The 17,893-nt window shown below is 38.8% G+C and overlaps 1 protein-coding gene across 7 annotated transcripts in view; it reads left to right on the plus strand.

Moving 5' to 3' along the window:
• ABLIM2 (actin binding LIM protein family, member 2) overlaps positions 1 to 17,893 on the plus strand; it is a 117,437-nt gene that overhangs the window by 70,713 nt on the left and 28,831 nt on the right. For 3 of the 7 annotated variants that reach the window (XM_009328825.1, XM_009328827.1, XM_009328826.1), the window contains exons 10-14: positions 1,856 to 2,002; positions 8,054 to 8,174; positions 9,909 to 10,007; positions 15,560 to 15,661; positions 16,919 to 16,972. In XM_009328825.1, the coding sequence (XP_009327100.1) occupies positions 1,856 to 2,002; positions 8,054 to 8,174; positions 9,909 to 10,007; positions 15,560 to 15,661; positions 16,919 to 16,972 (523 nt within the window). The remainder of the gene's footprint in view (positions 1 to 1,855; positions 2,003 to 8,053; positions 8,175 to 9,908; positions 10,008 to 15,559; positions 15,662 to 16,918; positions 16,973 to 17,893) is intronic. The other 4 variants (XM_009328828.1, XM_009328829.1, XM_009328830.1 and 1 more) reach the window with 2 other exon arrangements.

Here is a 17,893-nt window from a genome sequence, read left to right on the forward strand (position 1 = left end):
GAGTGGCTCTGTGGTGCTCAGTTGCCGGCTAGGGTTAAACCACGACACTCACATATTTTAAAGTAGGTGAAACAAATAAAATAAAAATCAATGTAGGCTGAATGTTTGTAGAATTAAGTGTTTAGAAAGCAACTGTATCTCTGAGGTGGTTTTTCATCCAAATTTGCCTACATTTTGATATTTAAACTGAAAGGAGTTATGTAACTAGATAAGTCTAGTGGGAGGATCTCAAGTTGCACTTCTACATGGAGAGATAGGGGCTAAAATTACTGTAATTCACATTTAAATATTCCCAATTCTGAACTTCTTTGGATTCACTAGAATAATCTCCACAACCCTGGATACATTAAAAAAGAAATTATCACAGCCTCCTTGGCCTTCCTTGTAGGTACAATGCTGCCCAAAGTCTTCCTGGAACAGCCCTGATGGACAGACTCCTCCTTATCTTTATGTGACCTGTCCCTGCATCAGATCTTGCCACTGGCTTCTCAGTTGGGAGAGATGTATTTTCATTAAGAGGCTATTTCATTGCTCTTTAGCTTCTTAAAGTAGCTGCAAGGAAGGTGAGATCTATAGATCACTAAAAAATCACATATTTGATTAAAATACACGTTTTCATTAGTTTTGAGGATGAGAATATGTGATAGTTACGGCAGCTTTGTTCCATTTTCTTAGTTAAGAGGAATATTCCTCCTTTCTGTGTTGCTTACGGTTGCACAAATTCATATGTTGTTTTAGAAAAAGGGATAAATTAAAGTTGTCACACTAAATTTTTCCTGTATAACCTAATAGAAAATTTCCCTGGAAAATCTATTGAACTTTTCTTAGCTCCTACTAAGAAAAAATATAATCACTGCACACATAAATCCTGGATACTTTCATATTTTTGCATGTGGAAAACATTATTACAGTTTTACAGCTGATCATACTGAGATTTTCAGAGAATAGTGAGATTTATTTATCATTTTGTTGCCAAAAAAGAGCTTATCATTCTGCAAAGCCTGAACTGGGAATGAGACAATTATGCTGCCCATTTCTCCACTCTCGATGTGGCCAGCTTGTCATCATACCTACAAGACAGTACGTGTTGGATACCATTTTGGTGCAAGTTACCATTATCCTAAGGATAATCTCTGCAAATGTGGCATTTTGATAATTATACTTTTGGAATAAGCATAGTAAAGAGGAGAATGGGGAGCGGCACAACCCTTTCCCTCTGTTGGCTGTGTGAGTCTCATGAAAGGATTTGAACTTTACTTAAGTGGCATCTGTGATCTTCCAACTAATCCACCATGGTGCAAATCCATCATCTGCTGGTTTGTGACCTATAATTAAGGGCTACTTAGACATAGTCAGGAAAGGAGGTGAAGCTGTGGGACACAGCTGAATGGAAAAAATTAAAGACCTGACTGATGTTTTTCAGCATCTGGAGAGTGTATGTTGGAAATATGTATTTGATTATTCACTACAGCTTATGGTAGGGGAACCCTGCACACCGAAACCACTTTAAAATGAAGGGCGTTTTGACTGAAAAAGACTACAATATCTGTCCCGCATGTCTCTGTGAGCTAGCAGTAAGCAGGATATAACCAAGGGAACTGGAACGATGCCATGCTACTCCTATTAGCCAAATGTGAGTGACAAAGAAAAGTAGAAAGCACCAGTATATAAAAAGAAAACAGCAGTAATATTTAGCATTGTGTAGTAAATATGAGAGATTTAAATATGCACAAACAGAAAAAGTGGTTTATGACTGTGATGATGACTTTTCTACCTACATGAATCTGTCTTTTTCTGATTGCATCCTGATCATATTCTTTCTTATTCTCATTGCTTTCTTTCCTCCTTTTCTTAGGCAAAGCTTGGAGATGAAATTCTTGACTACAGGGATTTGGCTGCTCTTCCTAAAAATAAAGCCATCTATAATATTGACCGCCCAGATATGATCTCCTATTCTCCATATATCAGTTACTCTTCAGATGACAGGCATAGTTACGGGGAGGTACTGAAACATGGGTATTTTTTTTTACTATGAAATTGAGATTTTATGTGCATCATTAAGCATGCTGCTGAACACACTAAAACATGTGCATAATATTTAAAAAAATTTTTATAACTTCAGTTAATTGAGTCATGTCATCCATTCATTCACAAGGCATTTTAGCCTTCCAAAAGCGAGACGTTCATTTCACTTTTTAGTTTGTGGAAATTAAAGAATTGCTTTCTGTGATTGTTTTTTAAACAGATGACACATAATTAAAATATGTTTTCCTATGAGAGGAGTCCTACATGCATGTGGTAGGAAACAGGAGCCATTGCTAGTTATAATGCAAAAATCAGAAGCAAAGCCAAATGTCTTTCATGATTATTTTTTTTTTTAGTGTTCCGTGTTATTTTGGTAACACAACAATGGTATCACTTTCCTATGTACATATTTCTTTCAACTGTCCCTTACTAAAGTTCATCCTCACGTCACACATGCATTTCAACCTATTCATATGCAGAGCTAATATTACGCAGCTTGTGTTAATGAAATCTAATTTAACATAATCTTACTAATACTAATTCTGTTTTTTGTGAACCATATTTGTATATAACTCCTGTCACGCAAGTTAGCTTTTCTTCCCTAACCATATCTACCTTTTGTTTGAATTTCTGATTTCTTTTATAATTTTAGATACTTTTTTACAAATCAAACCTCTTACATATACACTAGGTATATTATCAAGATATATATGGTCTAGAATGGAAGTCTGCATTGTTTTCTATAGGTGTAAGTGAATGGGTACTATAAATAATACCCAAACTGTTTATAATAGCCGCAGTCCTGCTATGGCTTACACTTATCTACTACTAAAGTCTCAGTACTACTCTCAGGTAAATGGTATTTAGGTTCCTGAATTCACAAAACTGAAAGCTGCTTGCTAGCCCTGACCTTATGGAGTATAAACATTTCCTTTCTATGTCAAAATTTGTGGGTGCTGATAATGTTTGTGGCCCTCCTCAGCTGCCCATTTACATCTAGACTTGGCAGAGGTGACATCTAGGCTTGGCAGAGGTGCCAAGCCTTCCGCCCAGCTCCTGGGAAGACTCACTCATTGCACCCACTCCAAGGTGATGGTTATAAAACCATTGCACCCAGCATAAATCTGTGCTGCTGCTGGAAGGAGTTTTCCCCTGCCTGCCCTCAGCATCTCCTTGGCCACTTGCTTCTGCTCCTCTCATTTGTCAGAGCAAGCATCTGTGTGGCTGTGGTAGGGCTTAGGTTGTTTCTGAACCCCTGGCGTGAGCTGACTCCATGCCATCACTCAGACTGGAGAACCTGCGGGCAGGACAACTGCCTGGTGGTGCGGTGAAACTGCCCATCTTGGTGGCAGCCCGGCCTTTGCTGGGACCCAGTGGCTGTGAACTGCAGGTACCTCAGCATCTCACTTTCAGGACTGGGATAGAAGGTAGTTGCAGTTGAGCTCTAAAAAGAAATAAAATCATAGCAAAGAGGGTATTGCTGCTGTCACCTGCTTTTAGTGGGTAGCTCAGTGATGAGACCACAACAGGAGGGATTTATTGGGACAACAGGAGTCATTGCCCTTTTCAGTAAACATATAGCAGAAAATAAAAGGGACCACATCATGAATGAGGGTCTTTTCCCTTGGGGCTGTAGGAGACACCTACAGTGTTTGCACCACCAGCTTAATGCTGTCTCAGGTAGGTCTGTGCTGATGTAGGCATTTGTGTCAGCAAGACCTCAGTGATATCTTAAAAAAATTAAAAAGTGGGGTCCAGTCATCTGTTTCTAGGTGCCTAGACCAGGAGGGGGTTTTGCCTAGACCAGGAGGGGGTTTTGGGCTGTGCTCACAATCCAACATGCACATTTTCATGATGCTCCAGATATTTACGTCCTTGATATTGCCAGGGAAAAAAAATATTGTGGAATCATAGAATGTCTCAAGTTGGAAGGGATCAATAAGGATCATCAAGTCCAACTCCCTGCTCCTCACAGAACTACCTAAAACTAGACCGTATGACTAAGAGTGTTGTCCAGACACTTCTTGAACTCTGACAGGCTTGGTGCTGTGACCACTTCCCTGGGGAGCCTGTTCCAGTGACCGACCACCCTCTCAGTGAAGAACCTTTTCCTAATGTCCAATCTGAACTTCCCCTGACGCAGCTTCATTCCATTTCCTCGTGTCCTATCGCTGGTCACCAGAGAGAGGAGATCAGCACCCAGCCTCTGCTGCCCCTCTTGAGGAAGTTGTAGACTGTGATGAGGTCACCCCTCAGACCTCTTTTCTCCAAGCTGAACAAACTAAGTGACCTCAGCTGCTCCTCGTAAGTCTTGCCCTCGAGACCTTTCACCATCTTGGTCACCATTCTCTAGACACACTCTAATAGTTTTATGTCCTTCTTACATTGAGGTGCCCAAAACTGCACACAGTACTTGAGATGGGGCTGCACCAGTGCAGTGTTGAGCGGTACAGTCACCTCCCTTGGCCAGCTAGCTATGCTGTGCTTGATGCACTCCAGGACATGGTTGGCCCTTTTCGCTGCCAGGGCACACTGTTGACTCATATTCAGCTTGCCATCAACCCAAACCCCCAGATCTCTTTCTGTGGGGCTGCTCTCCAGACTCTTGTCCCCCAATTTGTACGTATGTATATCCTGTCTTCCAAATTTCAGCATCCTGGCTACACCTGCAGCTGCAATAGTTTCAGTAGATTTCTGCTCAACTAATCGAGTCTAGCCTTTAATTTTGAAAGGAAAATGAACGAACAGCAAATTTTCAAATTACATTATGTTTATTTAAAAATTAAATAGCACCGATATTTTTCTTTCCCTTAGAACAGCCAGATCTGGGCAACAAAGTTCTGGTCCAGATTTTGGAGCTGCTTCAATGTAGATTTAACTAGGGCTTGTGCCTAGTTTCAGGCAGGTGCTTTGAATGTGAGTTTCCCTACTAGCAGCACTCTCTCTGGTACAGTACTGGCCTCACCAGACCCCAGGATTTTGTAGTAAAGAAATCAACAGAAGCTTTATATGAAATTATTTAGATCTTATTCCTTATTTACTTCTTTAAAAAAAATAAAAAGAAAAATTGCCCTAACTTAATTGACAGGTGTTTTTTGTAATTCTATCGTGTTATACATGGATAGTGATATTTTAAGAGTAGTTCTTCTCACAAGTAACATCATGCATGAATTTGTATCACTAATTTGTTGTGTGTTGCTGTTTGCAGTCACCTCAGTTGCTCTCTCCAACACCTACTGAGGTAATCCCAAATACCTTTGTTCTGTTCTGACCCATTTTGTGATGAATAACCTGGTCATATTGATAACCAGCAGCGTCTGAAATGTGGGGTTTGCCTCCTGCTTCTACAGTGCATGGGGTTTTATAATTCATGTTTTTTACAGTGTTACTTGTGTTGAATACGTGCTCTGCTTCTGGATTGTCATCTGTATGCATCTATCTCCACTGTCATCCATGTTTCTGCTTTACAAAATAAAGGTTGTATTGTGGTCACTTCTTCAAGCTCTACTAAATAAATTACATTTGGAAATATAATTTATGTTTACATTTAAAGCTTCCAGTGTGAGTGGACTTGAATTAATGCTTGGCATAGCTTTCTCTTCTTTTTTTCTTTTTATTTTTTATTCCACAAATAGTTAAACTATTTATACTATTTGTGCACACATACTGTTAAATCATTTGCACATACCTGAACTTCTAGGTCTGTGTTTTTTGATGTGCATTAATGATCAAAGCCAGTCACTGTTTCAAGAAACATCACCCTGGAAGCTGCAAAAGCATTTCACATAGCTTCCCAGATAGTAACTCAGTTACGCATCACAGGCCTGGCTAATTTCTCCATTATCCCAATTTTACATTAAGAGAACTGTATTGCAAAATTTTGGTAACAGTGGAGAATTGCAAATTTTCATTAAGGATTGTAAATGACCAACTGTCACTATAAGCATTGGTTAAACAGAAAAGTTAACCAATAGAAATGTAATTTAATTGATAGTTTAAAAATAAAAACATGCTTTATTTAATATTGGATTTCATGAACTTGATTGACCGTTCCTTACAGAGACACAAAGTATGCAAAAGATAAGGTCTGAAATAATCAATATGAAATCTTGGTGTTTTGGAAGATTATAATAATTTCCTTTAAATTAGCTATCGGTTAGCAAACAGTCATACTATTAAATTCCAGAAATCACACTGGCATGGAGGTTGGTGCTGCCGTGATTCATGTTATATGAATTCTCCAGGTTATCCAGCTTTGCCATGCTGTCTTTCTCTAAAGAGTCCACGATCAGGGACATGCTTGGGGACATGGTTTAGTGGGCATGGTGGTGTTGGGTTGATGGTTGGATTCGATGATCTTAAGAGGTCTTTTCCAACCTTAATGATTCTACGATCAGGTGCTCAGGCATCGTCATCTGCAAACTTGTCACAAGTTTTGTTGCTGGGATTTTTATTAGAGGAAAATTCCACTTTCATCCAATTGGACACATCATAGACCATTAGCTAACACTCCTATGATATTTAAATATCATCACAAGACTTTCTACAGACATTGCTATACTGCTTGTAAATCTCTTCGCAAGGGTTAGAGTGATTATTAAATAATGTAGCTACTTCGGGAGGGAAACATCTCAAACTGGGCGTAGAGGAGTTGGTGGCAGAATGCCTACAGAATGCTGCATGCTTGGGAAGGCATCAGTTCTCAGTTTTTTGTGTAATTTCTTCTGAAATGGATATTAAAGCAATAATGGTACTTACCACTATACAAAACTGATTTTCCGTTTTTGAAAATGCAGTCAGTGAGTCTGGGGTGAGGTGGAAGGGATGGAGCACACCTGAACCAGAGGAGAAAAACTGATGATGGGAGAAGATTGTACATCCCTATGGAGTCAAGGATAATCCCAGAGAAGCCAAATAGGAAACTGCATTCACCTAAAGATGAATGGATGGATATAATTAAGTTGTCCTGATAGGAATCTGGGAGATGATGATGGGGCTAAGTAGGATCTCCTGTGTGTTTAAATGATGAATGATTCAGTGGGAGTCACACAGATGCCTAAAGATGTCCCAGTATTCATGACAAGTGACTAACACCTGCTATGGTATAGCCTATCTTCACTCACTCCTACTGGAGCAGGAGAGGGGAAGCATTTTTTGGAGTATGACTTTCCGTAAGGGAACATCTGCATGTTACATTGATTTGTTCTAATTTGAAGTTAACTCAAGCCCATTCTCACTTGTCCTAAAAGAAACAAGAAATTTGAATTTGCTTTTATAGCTAGTTTACAAAAAGTAATTTCCACATCTAATTCACTTAGTAATGCTTTTACTGTCAAGAAGACACTACATGCAAATTGCAATTGTAATTTAGCTAGATATTTGGAATGGGTGTACATGGTTTTAAGTGGTTGAAGCCAAGGGTTTAGTGGGAAATGGGTTGTATGACTTGCTTTGCACAATGCTGCAGTATTAATGCTAATGCTATATATGAGTGTTTATATCAATTACCTAGCTAGTAATGACCATGTTGTAATATGGTACGCTAGGCAATTTATACAGCAGACACAGTCATTTCTGTGATGGAAAGAAGCCAACAAATGCTGATTTTTGTGTTGCCTGTAACCATTATGCATCTGTTCATATGGGTGCAAAGTGACCGTAGTACTATCAAGCTAACCTGATCTCATCTTCCGCCCACCCGTGTATGTTCAGGGAATTATACTGTCCTGAAACAACACTTCCACAGTGTTATGTTCTTTTCAAATTATATTGTCATTTTAAATTCATGTATGTGCTGACTTTCCTGGGAACATGGCCGTTCTCTGATACGTGGCAGAGCTCCTTCGGTTACACTGTGCTGGAGGTGCTTACGGCTGAAAGCCGCCTCATTTCATTGGGATTGCAAGGAGTGTTATGACAGCATCAACTTCCATCTACACAGCACAGAAACATGTAAAATGGCATATTCTGCCTGTTTTGGAAGTTATTTCTCTTCCCTAATGACATATATTTCCTCTCTTCCTCTCAGGGTGACCAAGATGACAGATCTTTCAAGCAGTACAGGACGTCAAGTCCTAGCTCTGCTGGCTCACTGGGCTATGGTCGCTACACTCCAACCTCCCATTCTCCTCAGCATTACAGCAGACCAGGTAATTGAAAAGCAGCCTTATTTATTCTCTAGATTTTTCCACTACTTTGTCTTATGTTGTAAGTAGGGTAGACTCCAGTAGACAGGGGTTTAAGGTGGAGTAGCAGTTCATTGCAGTGATTTATTTACTGTGAACAGAGAGTCCCATGGGGAGAAAGGAAACAAGTGCTTTGGGAATGAGCATCTACGAAAACAAAAACAAGCATCTAGAAAGATTGATTTTATGTATCTGTAAACAGAAGATAGAAGAGTTTAAAGGACTTTAATCCTGGTCCCATCCTGCCTGAAGCTACACATTCAATCCACAGCCCTTTCACGGTGCAGCATGGTAGCAGTGAATGCACACAAAGCCAAGATTGAGTGACTTCGTATCCCCTTCTGTACAGCAGGGTTATAGTCCGTGTCTCCTCTCCACAGTGCAAGAGCTGGAGGGGTGACTAGTGGCTCTAACGGCTGGATTTTGAAGGCCAAGTTGCTTTAGTTGAGAAGCTTACAGCAATGTTCATTGCAGCTTTGGGCTGTAGTGACAGCTGTGTTGCTGTTCTTGTTGCACAGAAAGGAGGGATCACCCCCTTTTGCTCTTTGCATGGGGACATCATGCAAAGGCCCATTTGTATTTGGGCATTGTACAGAGTTTTATCCTTAGAAATAGTCAACTAAATTGTTCAAAATTCATTCTAATTTATCTCCATCATTTGTGTGGAAAACACAGAGCATTTGTATTACTTTCTTGGTGTCTTTTAATTTCATTGGGGATACATTATAATTATAAACTAGTTTGGAAAATTGGGAGTTCTTAATCTTTCCAGTGGAAATGAAAATTTTATGGGTAACAAACAATTTTTACAGGAATTGAATATTTGTACTAGATAAAGTCTTTGACAAAGTGGAAATGAGATCAAGTATCAAAGATCTATTAAAGAGAGGAAAGATTAGTCTCTGCTGAAGGTCTGGCAGCTGTGTCATGCTTAAGCTTAGCTGCACACTGTTAAAGCAAGGAGGAAAGACGAAAGACATTCCAAATTGATTCTAATGTTTTACAGCTTCATTGAAAATTTAGAAGATAGTCATCATAATTGCCACTTTTAATAGTTGCCATTAGTCCTCCAAAATATGTTATCAGGACATTATTACAACAAAGCAAACAAAGATGACTTCTGAGAACGTTTTTCAAAGTACTTAATCACATGTCTAACTTTCAGACCTCAAATAACTTCAGGATGTTTCTTCAAATGCTTAAATTAGCCATGCACTTGAGTGCCCTGGTGCGTTGTGAACTAAATTCTACCAGTGTGCACCGACGGCAGTGAGAACTGGACCCACTCATAGCACAGTTCTCAGCAGAGACAAGGCTCTCCCCATTTCATTTCATTAGATCCATTATGAGCATATATCATTCCCTCTTGCAGCTTTTGAATATGCAGATTTTCCCCTGAGTGCAGCTATGCTTTTTGTGGTGCCTTTTCTGGAATATTTTCTGATGCATTACATTATCAGCATTTTATACGATACTCTTTCTGTCTGCAGAAAGCCTGTGTCCCTTGGCCAATCGCATAGTATGGCCACTGTGACGTTTTTAGCAATAACCAGAGAAAGATGAAGTCTTAAATATAAACGATATGTTTTCTAAGCATCAGGAGGAAAATGTTCCTGAAAAAAAGGATGGCATTGTAATTTGTGGCTTTCAGTAAGTGAACTAAATAGTTTATTTTCACTTACTCTCTGTTGCCCCCAGCTGGTACTCAGAGTCTTGGTACCAGTAGCTGCATCTCCCTGCCCCAACACCCAAGCCCTACATCTACATTCAGACATCATTACATCCCTTTCTTCAAAGGTAAGGTCCAGGAATGCAAAACCGTGCTGTGATACTGTAGACTTATTCAGATGTGTTTCACTTTTATGTCTGTGCAAGCATGGCTTCCACTTGGATAAAATTTGTCTTAATTTTGTGCAAGTGCTTTCTTGATGTACTGTGTAAGTTTTAAGAAATGAGTGGGGATGGGTTGTTTTATTTTTGCTTTTTTTAGTGAGTGTTAAGTGTTTTTCAAAGGGGTGGAGGGAAGGAATTAGATTTTCTAATGAAAATGAGGGAGGGAAATAATTTAAAAGTCTATTTGTTCTAAAATACAGTTTACCCTATTTTGGTGATGCTAAATAAATATTATAACAAGCTTATACATTGGATCCAACATTGGATGATCAGTTATCTAACCTTCTAACCTACATTTAGGGATTCTTCATATTATTTGTAGCATTACCAAAAATTATGCCAGATAAGCTGGTTAAATCAATATACCTGCACTGATTAGCAAATAACGTTATAAAACAGAGTAACTGAGTCTAGTCTCCTTGCCATTAATTTTTTTTTTTCAGTGGATATTAACTTTTAATGACCTCCATGTTGCGAATGTGAGACAGTAATGAGAAATGCCACGAACTTTTGAGGCAAGGGCTATTTTTTTAGCTAGTTAGTTAAATGTCAGAAAAAGAAGACATTCAGCTACCACATGTGTTTTCCCCTGTCTGTCCTCTGTAGTAACAATACGAGTGGGGAGGAGACATGAGTGATGAATGCCAAACATTTTCAGTGTCTGTCCTTGACTCTCATGTACTGTTTGATTTAATAAAGCAAAACTGTTCTTCTTGCTGTCATAACCATTGCAGAAAAGGATGTGACCCTCTGCAAGAACCAGACTTACGAACAGGTCTGACACGCAAACTCGAATAGCAGGCGCTCATTGCCTTTGGAAAGATAACTAATGCATCTTCATTGGGCCCTAATGCATCCAGAAACAGTTCTGCCCAAAGCCAGCTGAATTTCACTGGTATAAACAGGAACAGAATCAGACTTGAGTCTTCCAAATGTGATCCCCGAGAGAAAATTTTGGAGGAAAAAGCTGATGAGATTAAACTGATCATTGCCATTGTAAAGAATACCTGCAAAGCTCCTTCCCACACCCACAAGCACTCACTCCCCCCCGACATCTCTTGGAAGGCTGGCACACACCCTGGTATTCCCTGAGGCACTGCTTGAACAGTTTTTTGATCTGTCCTCTAAATTTGGATGATATTATCCAACCTGATGTACTGAGTAAGAAAAACCTCTTCAGTGTGCTGCAGTGCACAATTTCACTGCATGGAAAGCTCTTACTCAAAAGCCCGCCTGCAGTTGCTTAGCAGCACTCCTGTTAAAATGAGTTTCTGTTCAGTGCTACCTGCTGTTACTCAGAGCAGCAGCAATTACTTTGTGCTGCTGTTTGGAGGATGAAAACCTCAAGTCAGCTCCTTGTGCCCAAACAATTATTAGTAGTGCGATCAAAATTATAATATATTGCAATTCTGCAGCACTTTGTATCAAGGAGCTCAAATATTTTGCAAGCAGTAGCTTACAGTGCCTCACAGCGCTTCTGTGAGGCAGGCGAGCCTGTTTATAATTTTCCTACATACGTAATCCTGACCCCTGCAGAGGTTATATAGATTATCCACTGTTTTACACTGAGTTAATGTCTCAGTCCAAAAGGAGTCAGAAGATTTGCCCCCATCCTCTTCAAGTTCTCTGAATTCTTTTCCCTGAGTTGCAGACTGTATTTTTTCCTTATTTTGAGAAGCCTTTTGAGGGCGTCGATGTGCTATTTTTTTCTCTTCAAAGTGGTTAGTGTGGGAAGAGTAGGATTGTACGAATAGTTGCTTTGTATCCAGACCAAGGTTAATGTTGCCACTTCAGTTTTGAAAAAGTGAAATCATGCTCATTTAAGAAAATTTTATTAAATCCAAAAATAATACACTGCTTAATAATACTAGAAGTAATCTTTGTAAAACCAGCACTCCGCAATCGTCGTAAAAAATATTTTTTTAAGCTTCCAGGAGACAGAAATGTTACTACCCTAGGGAAATTAAAACAGGCAGAATCTTCCTTTTGACTTCATTGAGTTTGCATCATATTCTTTCTGAGAATTACATGGTTCATCGTTTTTCCAGCGAAAAATATGATTACTGAGTTCCTGTTCTTTCTTCAGTGTACTGTAGTCTAGCTCCCATGAAGTGTAATAGGATGAGCTATTCTTTATCATGCAGACCAATGATTTGGTTGTGCTCTTTTAAGGATTTTTGTCTTCAAAATGTCTTCAAAATAAATCCTGTGATAGCCTCGCTTCAAGAAAGCTTCACAGTTCATGCCCTTGCGAATCATAGGGTGCGATATTCCACATACCTACGCTTGGTGTAACTCTTCCTCTTGAGGTGATGGAGTCAGTGAGCATAAAGTGCTGAGCCCGACTGAAAAAATGCTTACTTAAAACGTGGTGGAAAGTATCTTGCCTTTCTAGTGCAGGAGCACAGCTTCCAAAGCCCATTTTCGCTTTGAAAGCCTGAAAAGAATTAGTCATCAAAATTCAGAAAACTTTGTCTAGCTTAATGCACCATGTGCAGAGATATTAAAGGATCCAGTTTTGGGAGTAGGCTCTGACATCTCCCTCAATAGACCAGTGGTATCTGTTTGTTGTTCAATCCCAAACTTGGACAGCTCTTACTGTAACTTGTTATCAAATTTCTCATCCTCCCAGATAAGATAAAAGCTGACTAGGAAGGAGGTATAAACAATGTGATACTTTTCCTAACAATCGCTTGAAAAGGGAGCATGGTCTGAGCTCTGGTCAGCTGGCTTCACACACACAAGGTTAAAAGAGCAGCCTACCCTGTCAGCAGCCAAAAGACACAAGGAAGTTTTTGTGGTTGACACTCAAGTTCAAAGTAAACCTTTCCAGATTCTTTCCAAGTCAAACAAAATCCAGGGAAGAGTTCATGATTCTGTTTTTTTGCCCTGCACTGACCAGTAGAGCAGATCACAGCCTGCAGCTGCTTGTGGCAAAAGACAAAACCAAAAGTTTGAAAAACATCTCTCTCTGATAGTTTTATTTTCTCTGAGACCTTAATTTAAGTTCTTATTCAGTGTATACCAGGCAAACCTTGAAAGAGACAAATTCTTGGCGAAGTCTCATTTTAGAGATTTTTATTATAGGCTGGAGTAAATGACTGGAGTTCCTACACATGAACCTTCTACATGGGTCTTCAGTTTGCATTATTATTATTAAATACTTACTTTTGTATGCAAAATGTGAAATACAACTGCTCTTTTGTGTTTGTCCAAATTAGTGGCAGAGTTATAAATATAATTTAAATGTGCATCAGCTTGTACAAGTGGGCTGCAAGAAGAACCTTTTCCCTCATTTCATCCTTAATTCTTCCCTTTTGAGCAAGTTAGAGGTTTGGCTTTCCAAACTTCTCCACCCAGGTGATCCTCGCATCGAGCGGTTTGCAGATTTGCTGTCCCCTGGTACTTGTGCTTGCATCCTGTTTTCTTACAAGTTTATTCCTCTTAATGCTTCCTCCCGATTCCCCGCTGACACCCTACCCTATCCCTGAAGAATGACTCTCTACAGGCGTATGATGCCAGCACCTTGGGGTCACTGCTCAATGAAGTAATTATTCATGCACGTCATATATGAATATGAGTTTTTAATAATATGCTAATTTTAAGTAAATGATGAACTAATACACTGTGAAAATCACTTGAAAACTTTCCTTTTCTTTCTAAATTAAAAAATTCCAATAGTAACATCCCTTTGGGATCAAGATTTTTAAGGTTGTTAGAGTTGTAAAGGAACTTACTTAAATAAGTTTCTACCACTGCTCTTTGTGTTCAAACTTGGAGTGACACTGAGGCTTATTCCATTTAGTAGGGATGGCCAAGCATCTGGGCAGCAGGCAGCAAAGAAAGAGGGAATTAATAAATGAAAAATAAGTGAAAACCTGTTACCACTTCTCTCCTTCCAAGAGCAAAGCAGGAATCAAGAAACTGGATAACCATCTGGTTCCTTGTCTGAGGACAACTTGACAGCAAGCTGGTGGTAACGCACCAGATTTTTAGTAATGCTACAATTCTTCCCTTACTTTTTGGAAGGACCATAGGCTATCATCACGTGCAGTTGTGACTTCAATTTCTCAGCTGCTCTGATCACAGTTTTTTCAATGCATAATCACTGTTATTGAGTACACAGTGGTAATGGGTGAATAGTTTTTGAGTTTTAAGTTTTCACCAACTGTGAAAATAACAGACACAAAATTTAGAACGTATTAGTGTATTGTCATGAGATACCCAGCACACTCTTCTGACCTTGTCTGGCCCGCTTCTGCTCCCGTTGAACTCAGTGGCACTACCCAGTTGACCTCAGTGGTGCACGTCAAGGCTGGCTTTGGTGACAGACCGATAACTATGCGTCCACTGCTTGTCAACAGAGGCAAGAGTTCAGCAGAGACCACCTCCATGGGCATGGCCTAGACAGTTATGGTAATCCAGTAGTTTTATGGTTATAAAACTTCCCCCCTGAAGGCAGAACTCAGTTACAGATCTAGTGCTCTGAGCTGCTGCACTTTCTTTACCCCCAAAAAACTTGCTATAATTTCATCGTTACTAGCCATTAAATTTGTGCTCCATCCACACTAAAACAATAACAACTAATTAACAACCGTTTTATGTTAGAATAAATGTCATGTTTGGCTTCCAGTTGCTTAACAGTGCTGTAAATTAATTGGATTTTACAAGTCCCAAAAAAGTAGAGCTTTACTTTTTTGTTTGCCAAGCAGCACTATAATGCCATAGAGTGTGCTTCGGAGAAATAAGCTAAAAGGAAATGAATGGCACCTGACGAGCATTTGACAAGACAAGTGGAAAAATGAATACGGATCAATCCTATGTATATCTTGAAATTTGGTGAAGTGACTATGGCATTATAGATCCATGACTTGATAATCCAACCTTGTTTGCATAAATATAAAATGCTGTGGCATGTTACCTGTGCGAAAAGTTTGCAATTAAGAATCAAATTTCAACATCTGTTTTTGTCACTGATATATGCAGGAATATTTGACTTAACTGTAACATCTGGTTTTTGGTCTAGTCCTGCTTTGAGATAATTTAAACACTACTAAATGATTTCACTACTGGTTTCAGGGGCAAGCCATGAGCCATAGCATTAAACTTTCCAAAAACTTCATTGATAGGTTATTCAGTTAAGGCTATGCAAACACATTACAAGATTGTGGATGTTCTTATCCTTTTATTTTCTTCATTAAAGTGTTGTTAAAAGAGAAGCTTTAGTTTCAAAGTGGGGCAGTTTAATCTGATATTATCTATCAGATATTCATTACTGATGAGATGTTTGGAGACTGAGCCAATACACTGTGCTGAAAAATAATGGGTTTTACAAAAACCATATATTTAAAACTGTTGGATTAACAAGTCATTCTAAACAAGCTTTTATGCTTGAAATACTCTACTTTGCTTTCCATTTTTTCTTTTATCTGCTTTCTTTGCTCTTCCCCTTGGAGGCAGTGAAAGTGGTCGGAGCACTCCAAGCTTATCCATGTACTCAGACAGCAAATCTTCACCTTCTGTCTATCAGCAGGCTCCTAGGCATTTCCATATTCCAGGTAGGCATTCACTGCTTAGCTTTTGATCTTCAATTGCTGGCATCTGTTTATTCTCTTCTGAATGTAATTTTTTTTTTTTTGCATTGATTTGTGAATTTCGAACTGCAAGAGAAGAAGATGTCTGATAAGTGAAAATCTGTTACCTGTTAAACTTCGTCTCAGAAATAAAGGAGTTGGAGAGCTGTGTGCTTATGTATATAAAAAAAAATGCACACAGTGACAAATGTTATTAAGCCTACAAAGATGCAATTATTTATAGTGCCATGGCTGCATAGGTCTGTTGAATTTGTGTGCAGGAGGGAAGGCTGAAGCGGTTTTTGGTTTTGTTTTTTACCTTATCCATCTACTCTCTGAATTAAAGAGTCATATTAACATAGACTTTAAAAATAGCTGGAAGACTTTAGAACTCCGGGAAGCTCACTGTGGCTGTGTCTTTGCACATGCACTGTACTGTTTTCAAGTTCACATTCAGTCAACAAGCACATTAAATTTATGTCCACACTGCTTAGCTTTTTGACTGCTAAGCACGTCCACCTGCTCAGTGGAATAGTTTGTTTATTTATGTTTAGCTTCTGGGGTTAACATTTCTGTAAACACACCACAATTAGGAATAGTATCTGCTCAGGTCTGTAGTACTAAGTAAATCTGATGTCTGTACAGCATGATATGGCAACCCTGGACTGCGGCTCTGGGGGCTTTCAAAAAGTTCCTGGAAGGCCAAGTAGGCTATACAACTCAAAATACAGACAAACTATAGGATTTCCTATAAGAATATTGGGCATTTCCAGTAAAAACATCTATATCTGAGCATGTACACTTTCTTCATAATTAATGGAAAAAGTCGCTTTTCAAACGTGACTATTATAGTAGTCTGTTGTACCTGTATATGAATTTTATTTTAAGTAGTGACAAGTGTAGCCAATTTCTTTTTGTTGTCTATGAAGTATACCTTGGTTGTGCAGATACAACCACCTACGTTTCAGCAAATGGATGCCACTTGAAGTGTCTTAAACCATTTTGAGGGACTTAGGGGGGATTATGCTGTATAGGTAGGCATAGCCAATGTTTTAAATATATAAAGATGATGGGTAAGGCTCCATTCTCTGGTAATAACCAGTGAATGACAAATCACTGAATGAATGTGTAGTCTTTGTTCAAGTGTTTGCATTTTAGTGTTATTGAGGGGAGACAAGAGCAGCATGGTCTGAACTGCTTGCTTACTCTTTTATTCTTTCCTTTCTCTTTCCTCTTCCTCAGACACTGGCGTAAAAGATAACATCTATAGGAAACCTCCTATCTACAAACAGCATGGTACAGTCTGCTTTTCTCTGTTGCAGTTTTCTCTACAAGTCTTTGTAAAGAAATGCATATTGACTTCCAAATTAGTTTGCTGTAGTCTTTGCATTTCATTATGTCTCTATAATCTCAAATAGAAAAGGAAAAAAAGTAATGTGAAAATTAAATAGCATTTTGTATAGCATGCTGTCTGTCCAAGGATTCAGTAAGTTCTCTGAAACTGGGATAATGATATTTTGATTTGTCTTGGTAATTCAGAGTTGATACTAACTTCAAAGCAGTTTTCTTATTTATGGGATGATATAAAACATGTAAATGTAGAAGGTTGCTCTCCTGTTTTCAGACCATGCCTTGGGATATCTAGTTTTTGTAAATAACTCTTACTTCTATTGCTGGGGAAAAAATGTTCATTGATAAGTGGTGTATATGAAATATCTATTTTTCATCTGCAAGTTCTTCAAGCTGCAAAACATCAGGAACAAATGTAATCACACCATGGCAGTTAGGAACAAATTCAGTAGCTGATAACATTGGCAAGACATGATTGGAAAACCTTTGGTAGACCCAGCAACAAGACTGCTGTCTGAGCTTCTAAACAACAGAAAGGAGTATGTGATGTTTTATGCCACTGAGGATCTGACTTAAGACTCTAGTAAATATAAAAAATAGAAATACAAAGTCTGCATTCTTCTATTATTATTTTTGCTGTATATTTAACTAATTAACATCAATGCAATTTCCATGTTGATGTCAGTGCCTGTGTATTCTCAGTGATGTTTGACAGTGGTCTTGGTTCATGATACAGGCTTAGAAATACAGAATTCAATTTTCTAAACTGAATTCCATTATTAATCTTTAGAAACAAATATGTATAGATTCTGCTGCATTAGGGTGCCTAGAAAGTGCAGAAGTACCTTTCTGATTAAAAGTCATGAC

The sequence above is a fragment of the Pygoscelis adeliae genome, unplaced genomic scaffold (assembly GCF_000699105.1).
Source record: "Pygoscelis adeliae isolate BGI_AS28 unplaced genomic scaffold, ASM69910v1 Scaffold66, whole genome shotgun sequence".
Classification (NCBI taxonomy): domain Eukaryota; kingdom Metazoa; phylum Chordata; class Aves; order Sphenisciformes; family Spheniscidae; genus Pygoscelis; species Pygoscelis adeliae.